At 43.0% G+C, this 16,741-nt stretch overlaps 1 protein-coding gene across 3 annotated transcripts in view; it reads right to left on the bottom strand.

Moving 5' to 3' along the window:
- TENM4 (teneurin transmembrane protein 4) overlaps positions 1–16,741 on the bottom strand; it is a 359,290-nt gene that overhangs the window by 59,856 nt on the left and 282,693 nt on the right. For all 3 annotated transcript variants that reach the window (XM_068395558.1, XM_068395560.1, XM_068395561.1), the window contains 5 exons: positions 15,024–15,285; positions 8,690–8,957; positions 6,341–6,484; positions 4,996–5,245; positions 2,334–2,354 (listed from right to left, as the gene is read on the bottom strand). In XM_068395558.1, the coding sequence (XP_068251659.1) occupies positions 2,334–2,354; positions 4,996–5,245; positions 6,341–6,484; positions 8,690–8,957; positions 15,024–15,285 (945 nt within the window). The remainder of the gene's footprint in view (positions 1–2,333; positions 2,355–4,995; positions 5,246–6,340; positions 6,485–8,689; positions 8,958–15,023; positions 15,286–16,741) is intronic.

Genomic DNA, 16,741 nt, shown 5'->3' with positions numbered 1-16,741 from the left:
ACAGGCAGGATAATAAAACTTCATAGCAATGCCATAAGCCAACTCAGGGCCTGCAAAGGACTTTTGATCAGATCCTAGGGCAGTTTTCTACGATACCTCTCTTTGCCACTAATTGTAGGTTTGTCTCCATAAGGTGTGAATGGAAACAAGAAAGGAAGAATATATTTAAGTGTGGCCACTTTTTGCATATTTGCAAGACAGAAATGCCTCACTGCCCTCCATGTTCCTGCAGAGAAAAGATAATGATAATTAACTGCAAATTATTATTGCCACGCTTGGAAAGTCATTAGCTTTTACAGGCCCATCAAGACAGGTCCATACACAGACATACTGGAGTAAGTTCCTATTAATCTATTGCTGAATGACAGATGGGTGTAAACTTGGGAGGCATCACAATTTGGTGATGCTTTTTGGCTTAGCTAACATCCCCCATGTTGACACACACCCATTTTGGCTGTTGCAGAGTTAGACCCTGGCTACCTACACTGTGCTGTAGAGCCAAGCCTCTTAGTTGGTAGCTCCAGAACGTCTGGAGATCAAGCTCACCGCCGACTACGAAGTCAGGAGGAATCCTTTCCCCTGAAGTGAGGAAGCTTTTGCATATGGATTGCAGCTTTTCCAAACCACCGAGATTCAGTCCTGTGGATCTCACCCTTTGCAACTGTTGCCTGTCAATGGTGTCAAGATTAGGACCTTCTGGAGCTCAAAGCTTAGCTTTAGCTAAGTCTACACCCACTCATTTCCCCGTGGCTCAGGAATGAAGAGGCTTCCTAACAAGAAGTATTATGGCAAATGACAGAGAACAGTTGCTAACTCACATGGATGTCTCCCTCACTGTAGTCACAGATGAGAATATTTGATCTAGAGCTCCTCACCTCCTTCTCCTCTCTCACTGGTCCCCTTTGGACTGCACTGAAGCAGGCGGGTCTTGGCTTTCTTTCATTTCATTTCTTAGTTTTTAGGAATTGCCTAAAGGCTGAAGCTCTGCCAACTTTGTAAGGCTCTGGTGGCATCTGCAGCATTTGTGGCCAGTCCATATATCTTCACTCAGTTATTACCTTCATATATAAAAGCTCTTCTTGTAACCGGTATTTAGCTGCTGCCCTTCACTGTCAAAGCAGGTGCACTTTAGTGGCCGTATATTTCTAGGGCATTAAGGATACAACCTGGCTGCTTCACAGAGAAATGAGCTTTTCTATTGCCTTCAAATGACATGAAAGTGGAGCTGGGGGGATGGAACTCAGCCTGATGAAGACAGTCAGTGCAGAGGTCTTGTGTACCAACCTCCCAGCCCTGCTAATAGATGCTTTGGGCCAGTCCATTATACTCTGGAAGCTCAGCCCTTCATTAATGTTCAGGCAACAAGGCAAAAAAACAGTTTCTACTCCCTTGCATTTCCAGGCATGCAGATAAAATGAATATTTGTGGCTTTGCATAGCCTCTATGAAGTCAAAGAAACAGTAAATAAAAAGCATGTAGCAAGAAAAATCCCCAATCCCAAATGCAAAAAGAAAACCAAACAGAAAAAAAAAATCCCAACTCCACAGTCTAAGCTTCTAATTTAGAAAGCAACCGGGGAGAAGGATGGGAAACTTGTCAGAGCCAGAGAAGTACTTGCAAACACGGACAGTGACAGGAGGTTGACATCATCGTAAATGCAACTGATTGGATCAAATCCACTGAAACTCCAGTGAACCCAAATGACAAATATTCTTAGTGACAAAGCTCCAATTTAGGAGTCTCTCTTTCATCTTGTTTTCTTGTCATTACTCTTTCTCTTTTTTATTGCATTTCCTGGCTAAGGTTCTGAGTTGCACTACCTCCTATCTGAGACTGAGACACTTTCACGTAGTGTGAAGGCTCTCCATGAAGAGCTCAGAGTGACAGAGAATTACAAAAACTTACTTCCCTAGGTGGGTGATGCTGGGGCACATCTGGCCCTTCGTTATGCCTGTCACACCCCCCAAAACTCAAAACTGAGGCATTTCACCATAGGAGATTTATTCTTCCATCATAGCTATTGCAGTGACCTGTATCCTGATGCTTTCTTGGTTAATTTCCACTCATTTTTCCTTCCGCCCTCCTCCTTGTTGCCCTGCTTCTTATGTCTACACTTCCCCTGTCTACAGCTATAACAGCTCATGCAGAAATTCTGTGCAACTCTGCTCTGTGATTAATGGCTCCCAGTTCCGATGACTGATTGCCTACGCCAGTTTTAATCACGCCAGCTTCATTTTCTATTGAATCATCTGGAAATGGCACTTGTGGCTCACTGTGTAACAACATGCAACAAGACAGGGAGCGGCATAAGAATTCTCCACTGGTTGGCTTACCTATGTCTGAAATCTTTATTTCTGACAGAAGACAGGAAAGCAGGGAATAGAAGAAAGAATGAGGTGTTAGCAGCTCAGTTCGATGCATTATTAGCAGATTGAAAACTTGACAGTAACTGTATCATACAATGCAATAATAAATAAAGACTTAGCTGGAATGACACTGAGATATTTTATATTGGATATTACTTGGCAGTGAGCTCACTTATGTACCGCTGCGTATCACAAAGGAAGTGTGATCTCACCTGCTTGGAGTTGTTCACTTATGCAGGAGATAGGATCAGGCAGATTTTATCATTCAGAGCAGCACTGAGCTAAATACATGTAGACACAGATATCTTTACAGGTTTTTTCAGTCTCAGTCAAAGCAATACCTTGTGATTTACAAAGGTAACGTAACAGTTGCACAGTTATGGGTGGCAGTTTGTTGCCGTAACCTCATGAACTCTAGCCCAGGAGACTGAAATTATGCCAAGCTGGACATTTTTCATGGGTCTAGTTACATACCCTGCTGCAGTTATCTGCAACCCACAATACATTTGCTTTCCTCTCTGCAACAGAACACTTCACTCAAACCCCACCTCCCCAAAACAAAACCCAAAAGCCAAATAGTGAGGGTGTTAATCTCCAAGGAGATGCTGATTTGAGAAGACACAAGCAAACTCCATTTAGTCCAAAAGCAATGGCTTTCCTCCATAGCTCTTATTCAGCCTGCATCTGAACCCACTTACTTTATAGCACACCAGAGCGAAGAAATGTTTATTAGATCCAGTAACCTAAGTGTTTGCACAGATGAAGCAGCAATCATTCCAGCAGATTTAACTCTGGAGTAAATTTAACTCCGTGGCTCTACACAAAAGCCAGCAAGGCCACTCTGTCAAGGCTTACAATTTTCTCTTTTCCAATCAGGAAATACTCTGCAAAACCTCCGCTGGGTCTGGTATTTCCACTGACAATGAAACAGGGATCGGGTTTTCAAAATTGTACTTCTGGGAATGAGATATTAATCCCACTCAGTTGCAATGGGATCTGGGCCCCAAATCACCTAGGCTCTTCTGGAAATCTCACCTTTGGTCATTAAAATAACTTTCTGGCACTGGAAGAATATTACATTCTTTAATGTGGACCAGGTCTGAAGATTTATCCTGGCTTCCTACCTTACAAACATGAGTTATTATATTCTCGTATATCACATAACAGAATAGCAATAATCAGATTCTTGCTTGTTTACTTAGAAAGTACTCAGCTGTAAACATCTCATTGTGGGCTTCCTAATTCAATGACTCCTCATGATTTCCTTGTCGTCCTGTGAGAATAACAAGACACCTCTTCTGTGAGTGCAGCCTTGTGATGCCCGTCTGGATCTTTTTTCTCATACACCATGATGTATGACAATGGTTCTGCGTACCAAATATGACTTTCAGCAAGGTCTAAGGACTGTGGCATGTTTGTAAACGAGGGACTAATAGGGTCTTGCATCAATCTTGCTGCAGATCAGATCTTCTGGTTTTGCCTGTGGCCTTGTGGAGCAAATGGGAATACAAAACAATGGTGTATGGGACCCTGCTGCTCTAGTAAGCTGTCTAGTAAGGTTCCATATGGCAGTCCTTGCAGAAATGGAGCCTTACTTTTGTCCTCAGCAGCCAGCACATTAAATATGAGTAGAGCAGGGAAGTTCTTAATTTCTGGAAGATTCTGACCTTCAGGCCAGATCTTGAGAGGTAAATGGGAATGTGGACCTTCTTACGATGCTAACCTCATATTGACCTCTCAGGACCTTAGGTCAGGTCCTTCAAGCAGAGAAGACTCCTTCAGAAACACTCATTTAACTCTACTGACTTTCCTGGAGTGAGTCTTTCCTGGTCACACAGAGTCCAGAATCAGGCCTTGGTGCTTTGAAGTGGGTAATTGTTTTTGTTGTGGAAATTTTAGATAGGAAAAATATCCCCAGTGAGGTAATTTTGAAATTTTGATTCAGTCACAATCTATGTCATTTCCTCAGAACTTGGGACAAAATCTATACTTTTCCCTCCCCTTCCTTGTTTTCAATGGATGTTCCTTCACAAGCCTCCCTATTTCTCCTAATATATATTTTTTTCCTTTGTTATTTGGGGTAAATGGAAACACTTCACTTACTTTCAGATGATCTATCTGTATGTTCACCCTGATACTGCTGTTCAGTTGGAAACTGAGGGGAGCTGGTATGTGCTTGTTCCCCCAAAAACACCTAGAGTCTGTAACTCCCTAGGTGATCACCCTGTCTCAAGTATGAATGATCATCTGTCCTGATTAACCTCTACATACCATCATCAGTGCTGTGTCCTTCCAAGTTTAGGTTCTCAGAGAGGCTGACTGTTAATTTTAAGAATTCCCACTGATCTCTAACTACACTGAAAGGGAACCATCAACACAGTTGGATTTAACAGCACAGAAATGTGTCAATATTTTTGGTGTGTGATTCAATTCTGGAAGAACTTGTCAGGTTTGTGTTTCTCTACTGTAAATCAAAGTCAGCAGAGTTGCAGAAGAGGCAAATCTGGACAGCTTTTTTTCTCTTTTACTGAAGGTTTTTTAAGAGTTTTGCTCATTTTCCTTTTGGGTACATAACATTTCTGCAGAACTTAAGGGCATAATTATAATGGCCACATTCAGCACAGTGTACCTCAGCTCCAATATGTTGGTGACATTGCCAGAGGGAAAGATCCTTCGGATGTAGTTGAAATCTCCAACATAAAGACTTCCATCAGACCCGCATGTTAGGGCAACGGGAGCCAGGAGTTTGTTCCCATCTGCAAGACCATTGCAGCTTGGACAAGAAATGCTACGTCTGCGGCCGTTGCCCATAATGCTTCCAATTACGGGTGGCTGCTGGGAAATAAACTGGTTTTCTCCGTTTCCTTTATGCAAGATGCCTAGAAAGAGAAAACACTTATAAGGAAATTAAAGAGTGGTGGGGAAACTGAGACCAAAGGGAGCACAAACTGGCAATGCTGGACGACAGCTAGGAAATTTGCCAAGTGGCAAGGACATGGTTTAGTGGTGGACTTGGCAGTATTAGGTTTATGGTTGGACTCGACAATCTTAAAGGTCTTTTCCAACCTAAATGATTCTATGATTCTAAGGAGGTTTATCATCTTTCATAGTATTGTTTTGTGATGGTTTCAAATGAGGAGCCCCTTTTCTGAAGTAGTTTTTATAGACCCATTACATTTCCTGCAGAACAAAACTATGTAGGGAGAACAAGACTGTGTTTACCTTTGAATGAAATACACTTTTCAGCATCATCTCATGAATTTTCACCTGCCTTTCCCTGTAATTTGCAGCCTACCAGGTAAAAAAATGAAATTACATAGCTCATGGAAAGATAAGGGACAGGAAGATTTTATCTAGAGAAATGTTTCATCTGCAAAGCTTTAGAGGAGCTCTCCTTACGTTCCCTACAAGTGTAGTGTTCAGCAGTGGTGTGGGCTGAATTAGATGTTTGCTCCCATACTACTGCTATCATCCAGCAGGACACGGTGCTTCCATCTTTTGAACATGTTCTGATCGGCTTTCAAGCATCCCTGCTGCAGTCTTGAGCAACCTTCAAGGACTTTGGCACCTTCCATTCTAACTTATGACTCATGAAACCTCTCATATCTGCAAGTACACTTGCACATTGAAGGATGTGTCTGGGTGGATTTATGGTCAGTGGTAGGTCTAATCTGAATAGACTCCCCTTTGTTATTTTAGGAATATTTGTGTTGTTAATCCCCTTCTTTTAAGACATTACGAAGTTAGACGTGCTGACATTAAAGTACTTCACGATGGCCAGCTTCTTTTGGATTTATGCACACCATATTGCTTCTAAATGTAGGCTACTAGAAATAATTTGTTAGTAAAATACATGAGAGACTACATGTGTTGATCAGGTTTCTTGCCTTTCCTTTTCTTGAATTCTAAATGATAAGAAGCAACTGGGCCTTGCAACACTGCATTATTCCTCTGTTGTGTTACAGTCAACCTACCACTTTGTATGTTGAGGGCATGATGTTTGTCCAGGGACCATCCTCCAAGTTTGGAAGCATCAATTTCATAACCCTGAAGCACAGCTGTCCTCTTCTCCCACAGGATCAAGTCAGGACAGGATTCATACTCATAACCTACTGAAACTATGAACAAGAGAGAAGCAAAAGACCCCCTAGATTAGTAAGCCAAAAATGCACAGTCAGCACACACAGAGGTTCAACTGAGCAGAGGTAAGAGCATTTCTACAGAGAACTGCCAATTTCATTTAAAATGTCATCAGCACAATGCAGAGTCTTAATATTTTTCTCTTTGAATGCCATCCTTCATTTAAAAAGGTCAATGCAGTTGTAGACGTTGGGCAAATGTGCTAAATATTTAAAAGGCACTGCTTTAGAGATGTATTTTAAGACAATGGGCATTTGAGAGGGTAAACTCCTAAATGGGAGCATTTTACTTCTATCTACTATCTTTGATCTAAGACTACATGTCAGGAACTTGCTAAAAACCATGGCCTTTCTTGGAAAGTAAAGACTTATACAAATGAGGCATGGGGCAGCGAGTGCCTCAGAGACAGCAGTCTTAGAGCAGGTTGACTTGCGGTCATTGTTAATGTCAAAAGGCTACATAGCAAAACATGGTTAGCTTGCCGTGATGTTTAATCAGAGTCTTTCAGGAGTAACTCTGCTGAACACATTGGAGTTGTTTAAGAGTAAAATGATGTCAGTAGGAGGAAAAATCATGTTTTTGACAGAATAATGATTCCTTTATGATTTTCTCAGAAGCAGCAGGACCAGTTTCATTGGTCTGCTTTTCTTCTGCCCTACCTGATCTTTTCAGCACTAACAGCTGAAGCAGAGCAGAACTGCAAGTTCTACACAAATGAAAAGCAATTACACAGCTCTTTTTTTTTTTTTTTACTGGATAAAAATAAAGGTCTGATCTTACAAGTTTCCCAGCCTCCTTGAAAAGTGCTGAGCACTGACTGAACTCAGGATCCCCCATCAAATATAGCCTTTTGCAGAATCAGACAGTATCACAGGAAGATGTAATTTAGGAAATGAAAGGTTGATATTTCCCATTTTTCTAGGGGTGGGAATCATTGAAAGCCTGAATGCTGATGTCCTCAGACCTGCTTGAGTACTCTGAGGCTGCAGAGCTGCATCATGGAGCACTCCAGGACCCACTGCTGATTTAGCATCTTAAAGAGCATGTAAGCAGTCTGTCAGTATATGCCACTAGGACACACTTCTCAATGTGGACTGCAAACTGGGTAAGGCTCAGCAAGTTGTATCATCTAGCCTGCTCAAGGCAGTTGAGCTGAGTGAGAAGAAGGCACCCATTCTTCCTCCTAGAAAACAAGGCACCTACAGCTCCTCTAAAGAGACTTATCTTCAGTTGGGTTATGAGGCATCAGTGAACCATCCTTCTGTCAACAAGAGCTCTATTTGCTAATTTGGGATCTTTCCATCTTGCTGGTATCATTGTCTTGGCAGCCTGAAAGGTCTAGTCTAGACTCTGTTGAAGACCTGTAACTGAATGTGCTTTGGTTGTTGATCAAATGGGAAGCAACCACTGCAGAGCAGCGTCACCTCTGCTCACTACACACTCAAAGTACCCCTTTCCCTCCATCATCATCACACAGGGCTCACTGGGTGAGGTCTGGGATGGTAGCAGGAGGAGGAATGACGTGTGTCTCTGCGTATATATTATACCCACAGCAGAGCTTCCTGCCCCAGCAAGTACTTCAGCTTCTGCCCCTGTAGAGTGGGTGGCATGGGACACCATGCTTAGTGCTGGGGATGTGGCATGTTGAGCATGCAGAGCCTTCCTATTCTCTGCCTTGCAGCTTCTGACAGTCTTTTGCAGACATAAATGAATGCACAAGGTACAAGAGAGAAGACCATGATGCCCCAGTTTGGGATGGTGTTCTTGAATGGGTAACAAAGGGGAAACTAAGATTAGAGCAATCCTGAAAGTCAGGCACAAGGAGGAGTGGAGATCAGGGCTCAGTTCTAGGGATTTCTTTCAAAGCAGTGCTGAAAGCTTTTGGCTATAGGTGACAGGTAGCCAAACACCACTAGTCCCAGTTCATTCCCTTGGTATGAATATGCCGGTAGCAGCTCAGGATGTATGCGCTGGGCCATGAGCCAGAGAACAGATAAGTATTCATTTGTTGGGGAATTGTGTGTTGTCTGAACAGCTGGGCCTGATCCTCTTCAAGGAAACAGCAGTGAACCAGCAGGGACCATTTTATGTGTTAGCAGTTGGACCATACTGATCTCGGATAAGGTCTGTGCATTGCCACTGAGATGCTTCTAAAAAGAGACACAAGCCCTGGGATCACTTACCAAAGGCTTCTGAGAGCCCATACACCTTCTGGCTGTAGACGTCTGTCTTATCCCAGATGAAATAATAGGACAGGTCTGGAGCAGCTGCAAACCACTTTCTGAAGAGGCGTCCCTCGACGGCTACCATGAGGTGGACTTTCATGAGGTTGAAGGGGATGGTGGGGTGGGTCATGCTGATCCTCAGGACTGATTTGTAGCCAGCCGTGCGACTGCTCAGGTAACTCACTTTTATTTTACTACCGGAAACGTTAATCTCCTCCTGTAGAGCCTGTGGAAAAGCAATCCAGGAGGTGTTAAATCAGCAGTGACCAGACAGGAAAAGGCAGTGAAGCTGTAATTTATCAAACACACCTTTATAAAAGCTCTGGTAGACATGTCTAAAAAAGCACACCTAGTAGGCATCAAGTATGAAATCGTATATGTAATTTATAGGATTAGTTGTGGAAGGCAAGGAATGCCGCCCCTTTCTCCAGCTCTGTTACATGGGGGAACAGGAGACCAAAGTATCACGTTTAAGTCAGTGTTTACAATGGGACTCACTGCTAAAAGGAGTCCCAGGGCCCATGGTGAAAGGAGCTTGGGGTCTGAGATTATTCCAGCCCATTAGTTTAGCTTCCATTTTCTATCTTGGTAGGCTTCTATGGCTGCTAATGTTTGTCTCCTGGCTTCTTTTTCCCAGTAAAATATCAAGCCCTACTTGGCCTGTATCCTTATGGATGTTCCCTGACCCCGATCATAACCTACCATTCTCTCCATGACATTAGGGAATCCTGCTTCTCTCCTCTGACTTATCCCTCTCTCCTTCGAAACTGCTCCTCTTCTACCTCACCTATGACCCTCTTTGCCTGATCTACCTCTAGCCTTTTCTTTCCTGTGTCCTAATTCTTATTTTCTGACCTCATATTTGATCCTAGGTGAGTTGCTTCATTCACGACATTGAGGTGCTGGAGTGAGTCCAAAGAAGGGCAATGAAGCTGGTGAAGGGTCTAGAGCACAAGTGTGATGAGGAGCGGCTGAGGGACCTGGGGGTGTTTAGTCTGGAGAAAAGGAGGCTCAGTGGAGACCTTATCGCTCTCTACAACTACCTGAAAGGAGGTTGTAGCGAGGTGGGGGTCGGTCTCTTCTCCCAAGTAACAAATGATAGAACAAGAGGAAATGGCCTCAAGTTGTGCCAGGGGAGGTTTAGATTGGATAACAGGAAAAATTTCTTCACCAAAAGGGTTGTCAAGCATTGGAACAGGCTGCCCAGGGCAGTGGTGGAGTCACCATCCCTAGAGGGATTTAAAAGCCTTGTAGATGTGGTGCTTAGGGACATGGTTTAGTGGTGGACTTGGCAGTGCTGGGTTAATGGTTGGACTTGATGATCTTAAAAGTCCTTTCCAACCAAAATGATTCTGTGATTCTACAATTTTCTCCTCCAGCCATGCAGTGTGGGTATTTCTGGCTGACAAGGATGGTTATCTCATAGTTCTCCATTCCAGTACAGAATTTCACGGAAGACTGGAGAAACAGCAGGGAAAGTTTTGTCTGCTCCTGTTCTGCTTTGAGAATAGAGAAGTCTCAGTAAAGACGGGATTTTCAGCTAATTTACCTGCTAAAGTATAACCAGATCTTGAAATGTCCTTTTTTTTTTTTTCCCCTGGTTGGAGAAATGCAGGGAAATTTTCTGGTTACAATGTACAATGTACATCCCTGACACCATATTCATTCTCTCATACAAAAAACTGATCAAAAAAGGGAATTTTTTTTCTTAATTCTTGGGCGGGGGGAAATTAGTTGTCACCTTCCAGAAAATTTCATTCTTAGGTGAGCACCCAACATGGTCATTTTCAGCACAAGCTGGCAACCTTTGGCGAAGTTTGAAAGATGAAGGTAGAAGCTTAGCAATGAGCTGGAAAACTTGGTCTGATAATGGGATGTGTCAGAAGGTCACAACTGGCAACGTTCTTTCCCGCGCCACTTCTGAAATACTGCGGTGTGCTGGACCCTAAATGAGCAGTGAAAATACTTTCCCAACAACAACCAGCTTTTGTAATATTAAGGGCATGAAGGCTTGAAGGCAGGTGGGTCAAGAGATCCATCCATCAGGAAAGGATCACAGCCATCCTGGTGTCCTCCAAACTACATGGCTCCTATATCCAACTCCTCCTATGTGGGAGCAGCAAACATCCCTGGCATGACAAATTGCTCATCTCTTACAGGTTTTCTGGTTAGTGCTATAAATAACTGCAAATCTTGTAATCTGCCCCCTGACAAGACCTCGTCTATGCTATTATCCAAGGCCCAACACTTTTTCAAGTGATAACTTACAGCCTTTGAGCGTTGCAGCACTTGAGAAACGGACACATCCAGAAGTTAAACTGCTGTTCCAGTGTGCACATAAATATTTACTTTCTCTAATGCAGCCTTTTCAATTTACATATCTCAGTGCTTAGGAGGTTGAAAAATGACAGAACTGGGAAAACCCAGGAATTTTAAAATATATTTTAGGAGCTCAGTAACGAGCTGGACTGGGACCAGGCTCAACCAGAGACCAGCTGAGCCAAGCTGCAGTAAAGGTGGTCCCTTGTATCCAATCTCTCCTCATATGTAACCCCTCTAGGAAAAAGCCAGGCAGAAATAAATGCCACAGAGGTACTATTTGCAACATCTGGTTCGAATCTCTGTCAGAAATAATTATTTCTCTCTGTCATGATCTGTCTCTGCTGTCTACCACTGCAAAGAAACGGTCAGCACAGCGGTACCAAGGCACTGAGCAGCACAAGGGGCTGTGTTTAAAGGTGCCTGCTTGAAGAGCGGGTTCAAATGGTTATTCAGATTATCCAACATGCATTTGTAGTTTGTAAGTAATGCTGAACTAGCAACAAAGCAGGGCATTGATGGGAGGAGTACAATCCAGGAGGACACTGATGGAAGAAGAGGGAAAAATAAGCTTTAAAATACTCTGAATGCACCAAAAGTAATGACAGCTGAATCGTGCCCTTATTTCTCTTTGATAATTGCTGTTTGGACCAGATAAATGCATATGCTGTGTCTGGGGTCCTTGTGAAAGACTAGGGCTCTTAGAGTTTGTCACAGCCTAACCAGTATAATCTGCTCTTTAAAAGTGGCCCAGCCACCAGGCTGGTCAGGCAGAAGAACTGGTTCTTCAGGCTTACTAGGGATTTTCACAATTTAGCTATTATCACTGCTGTGTCCCCTTTGCTCCTAGGTGTCAATCTATGCTTGTGTTAGTAGCAATTCTTCCACGCTTTGCCTGAGACAATGTAGAAAATCTTGTTTCTGTGTGTTGGGTTACACATTTCTCTTACACCTGCTCTTCGCTCTGCCAGCAGGCAAGGCAAGGAACAATCAATTTTTTTTAATATGATGCTCAGAAGCAATTTTGGGAAACAAAGGCATTTACGGACTGATTCATGGCCTTAACATAGGCATCTAGTGCTTTTGAGATGTTCTATGGTATCCAAAACCTCTGCAAGAGGATGACAGATCTGACACGGACCTTCTCGAGATCTCCGCCTTTCTGAAGCTACAGCTGGAGGCCTGGAGGGACACTTCAGGGCATCCCAAATGGCACCAAATCTGTCTTTAGGCACCTGAATCAAACACTTTAAATGTATTATTTGGTCTTTTGAATGCATCCAGGTAGAGGACACTGCATTTATTTGTTGAAGCTCACGAGGTTCCTAGCTGCCTTCCTGTCAAAATCCCTTTCCCATCCCTGCCATCCACTTGTCACCTTCTCCCACCTATATGCTCACAACTATTATATTTAACATTTCTCTACTGAGAACTGCGTGTTATAAAATGCAGCCACAGAAACTGACAGCTGGGTTATTTTTTTACTGCATGCAAATCCAGTATAGGAATGAAAATACTGCATTTATGAACTGAAGTACAGACAGGACTCCTCCATAAAATGTGATTCTCTTGTATACTCCTACACTACAAACTCTGTTAACCTTCAGCTGTCAATATTTGAGGAGGAATACAGTTGTATAGGTTTTAGCTCAATCATTTGGCATGTGGGAAAAGTACTGCTCATCATGTATGGGATTCATCTTATCCAAACTTAGGAACCTAAAAGTTGGGAGTCTCCTCTGAGCTACTCTTCTAGGTCTCTCTATGGCCAACGGGCAGAGATAGGCTCTTCAGAAGGTTGATCTTGCCACATAAACTTAAGAGTGGGATTCAATTCCAGTTTAAGGCATCTAAATCCAGATGTTGATATATGTGTGTGCATGTGAGGTAGGCATGTAAGCATCAATTATAGCCAGTGGAGATCTAACTGGTGCTGTCAGTGGGAACCAGATACCTTCAAGATGGTCAGCTTAATTGATCTGTAGGCTTTGCTGATGGTATTGATTAGATTTCTGTCAGCTTTAATGGGAGCTCAGACATCTAGCGCACACACACATCCAGATGACTGCGCGTGAACACCTTATTTAGGTGCCATAATCTCGAAATGAATCCCACTTAGGTCTTAATTAGATTGCATAACTACAGGCGTCTAGTGCAATTTGGGATGTCTAAGTTATCTGTGACATTCACAAGGGGCTGGCAGCTGTAATGCAGGACACTGATAGGGGGATCATTCTGGATTGGCAGTTGGAGGCCAAGCAGGATATCTGCAGGACATTTCAAATGGCACTAAACATCTACGATGAGGGTGGTGAGACACTGGCACAGGTTGCCCAGAAAGGTTGTAGATGCCCCATCCTGGGAAACATTCAAAGTCAGGTTGGACGGGGCTCTGAGCAACCTGATCTAGTGGAAGATGTCCCTGCTCACTGCAGGGGGGTTGGACTACATGAACTTTAAAGGTCCCTTCCAACCCAAACCATTCTATGAGTCTATGTTCTATAGTCAAGAAACTGTATCAAACCATTGCTTACGATCTACATCCCTGGCTGCTTTCACAGTCAATAGACAGACATGCACTCTTATTGAAAAGGAGTTTTAGAATGTTTTAGTTCAATAGATATAATTAACATAATCTAATGAGTATCCTACCAAATAATGAGTGAGATTATGATTATAGTTTCACCGTATCAGATACTTGCTTCTTTCCCAGGCAACGCTGAACGTTATCTTTCATGGTGGTTGTTAGTTTAGAACTGAACAAAGAATTTGCAATTTGATGGACTTTACAAGATATGGGACTTAATTAGTAATTATGGTGGGACAAACCTGGTGACTGTAACTGGAAATCAGTGTGAGAAAGGATCACAAGATTTGGTCCAGAGGGAAAGGTAAAGGGACCACTAGCTTTATTTGTTGAGTTCAGTACCTGGTGTATTAAAATTAGAAGACATAAAGTGACTTCTTTCCTCATTAATGCTACCACAACACCAATGAAGTCAAGCACGAAGCACACAGTTTGTCGCTACACTTATTATTTCTACCTTGGCAGACTATTATTTGTCACTAAAAGCAATACCCAGGACATGCCGAATGCTGGCATCTAAAACCCAGGGAATAACATGTCCAAGAAAGGAAAGCTTGACTGCTGCTACATCCATATATTTCAACGCAGTGAGTATTTTTAAGGAAAATGGATAATCAGTTGTTTGGACTATTCAGTTTAAAACCCAACTTTCCATTTGGTAAAATACTTTGAATCCACAGCAGGTTGCTGAATTACCCTATCATCTGATTCACGCAGCCTAAAGACACAAAACGAGGATGAGAAATTAAAAGTAACCCCCTCGCTTTGCTCATCTATCCCAAATGTCGTGAAATGCAATAAAACTCAGGTGCTCCGCAGGCTGGCCATTTGCCAGCCGTCTGCTGGCTGACTGACTGCACATCTCAGCAGCTTTGTAGAGCAAGGGGTATGCCTTCAAACCCTGAGAAAGTTCACACCCAATACTTCATCACCGATGTCCATAATGTCCAGTGGATGAAATTTGCTCCTGAACAGAAGAAAGGCATTAGAGCGTAAGTGGTCCATAAGCCTCATGCTGGGCTTATTGAATGCCAAAGAGCTGCCCAAAGCCTTGTTGTGGGTCACACGAGGGTCCCAGCTCACCTCCTGCAGATGAGAGGTGAAAGCAAAGCAGAGCCAACATAGGTTTTTGCTGTCAGCCACAAACGCTTTGCCTCCATCTCCCAGGGATAAGGGAAAAGAAACCTTCTGGTGAAGTGCATGCTTGTGAGCAGGCACTCCTGGCAAACGTCTGGAAAATGGTGGAACAAACAGGGAATGCTTCTTTTTAGCAAAGCAGGGGAATAGAGAAAGGCACAGAACAGTTGTGTTCATGTTGCTCAAAGCAGGCAAAAGAAGCACAGAAAGGAGATCGATTATTTTCTCCTTGGCTCAGATGGTTCATACCTGGATTTCAGGAACAATAGGACCTTTCTCTGAGCAGGAACTTGCAAAAGCTGTCAGAGGAGATGGAGAGACCACAGGGTTGGGCCGGGCAAAGTTACTGAGGTCACAGCTTGGGATCTCATTCTCTTCATGCCTCATGACTATGGTTTCCATCACAAAGAAGCGATCCCATGGCAGCCACAGCGTGTGCTCCTGGGTGATGAAGGGAGCCCGCTCAAAGTGTAGGATAATGGAGATGCCACCAATGGTAACGAGATCGAAGCTGTTTTAAGAGATGGAACACAAAGTTAGTGCAAGCACCACCCTGTCTGCTTGTAACAATTCCCTAGCAAGGACCTCCAGAAAAATAATTGCAAGAAATACCATCAGTCACATTTTACAAGACTAAAACCTACAGCCCAAAGAGGCTTTAGTTGAGTAAGAGCAAGTGGCAGAGCCAGCAGTACAAACTCACCTTCTTTGCATGCTGTCCTCATGTATACTAAAAACACACCCATCCCTTTTTTTGAGACAAATGTTTATCTTTGTTAGGGCTTTTCTAGTGTTATTCGATCATACATACTCATTCAAATGCAGTCACAGATTGGATCAATTCACATGATGAAATAAACTATTTGGAAAGCAGTTCCTCGGACACACCACCATATAAATTGTCTTGGCATCACTGCTAACCTAATACCTGATGCAACCCATGGAACATGTGGAGCCCCAGCTTGGACTGAGCCAAGTGTACTAGGCACGGGAAGAAATGAACACCATGCAGGCAGTCTCTGTACTGCAGTGCTCAGCACATAATCTTTTTTGACTCTTAATTGCTTAAAGCAGAGCAGATAACTTACTGCCTGTGATCTGCAACTTCACCCTATGCTACCTCCAAGTGGCTTTTCTGCCTGCGTTAGTGCTGGATAATATTATGTTGGGCTAACAGACAGCCCTCCAGAGCTGTGTGAAAGGACGTTACCTTGAGAAGGAAAATAGTCGTCCCCTGGATGTGAAGATGTTGGGATAGGGTTTGGGGGTTTTTCTTAGTTTTATATTTAAACTTCACAGCTTGTCAGAGATGGAGATTTTCTGAAGTACCACAGTGCATCTACTATGTATAGACTCAAAAAAGAGGTGTTAACTGAGCAAGGAAGGGATTTCAGCACAATTTGAAGACCTCTCGGTTTGCTGCTTTGTTTCTTTCTCAGCATCTTTCAGTTGCAAGGCCAAATGTGCATTTCAGGCAAAGAAAGTTTCCTCATCCCTGCTTCCCACTTTCAATGCTTGTCGCTAGTGTATGACAGTCTCACACAGATTTTAAGCATGCGAATAGGCTCACTGGCTTCAGCAGAGCTGCGCATGTGCTTAAGAGCCATGTGCTGAAGTACTTCTCTGTGCATGAGAACTAGGATCTGAAAGCACTCTGACAGCCCAAAGCCAGACCTGATGCACCTTGTAATTGCAAATTAAGAAAAAAGCTGAAAAAAAAGTATTTTAAATTATTTTTTAAATTAATTATGAGGCTTTCAGATCAGCTGCAAAAATCCCAGAGGAGCAACAACGGGTACGAACTACTTCTAAAAAAAAAATCTTTGGCAAGCAATCGTTCAGGAGAACCTTTGTTATGGCTGCTGGACTGAGGTGCCATTTAGTAAATATATATGAAAAGCAAGTTATTCAGGAAGGAATTTTAAATTGAGTCCATGAGAGGGAGCGGGAAGCATTTTAAAAACTAA

The sequence above is a fragment of the Nyctibius grandis genome, chromosome 2, assembly GCF_013368605.1.
Source record: "Nyctibius grandis isolate bNycGra1 chromosome 2, bNycGra1.pri, whole genome shotgun sequence".
Taxonomy (NCBI): domain Eukaryota; kingdom Metazoa; phylum Chordata; class Aves; order Nyctibiiformes; family Nyctibiidae; genus Nyctibius; species Nyctibius grandis.
The sequence above is the reverse complement of the archived record's forward strand: the minus strand, read 5'-3'. Positions and strand labels throughout refer to the sequence as shown.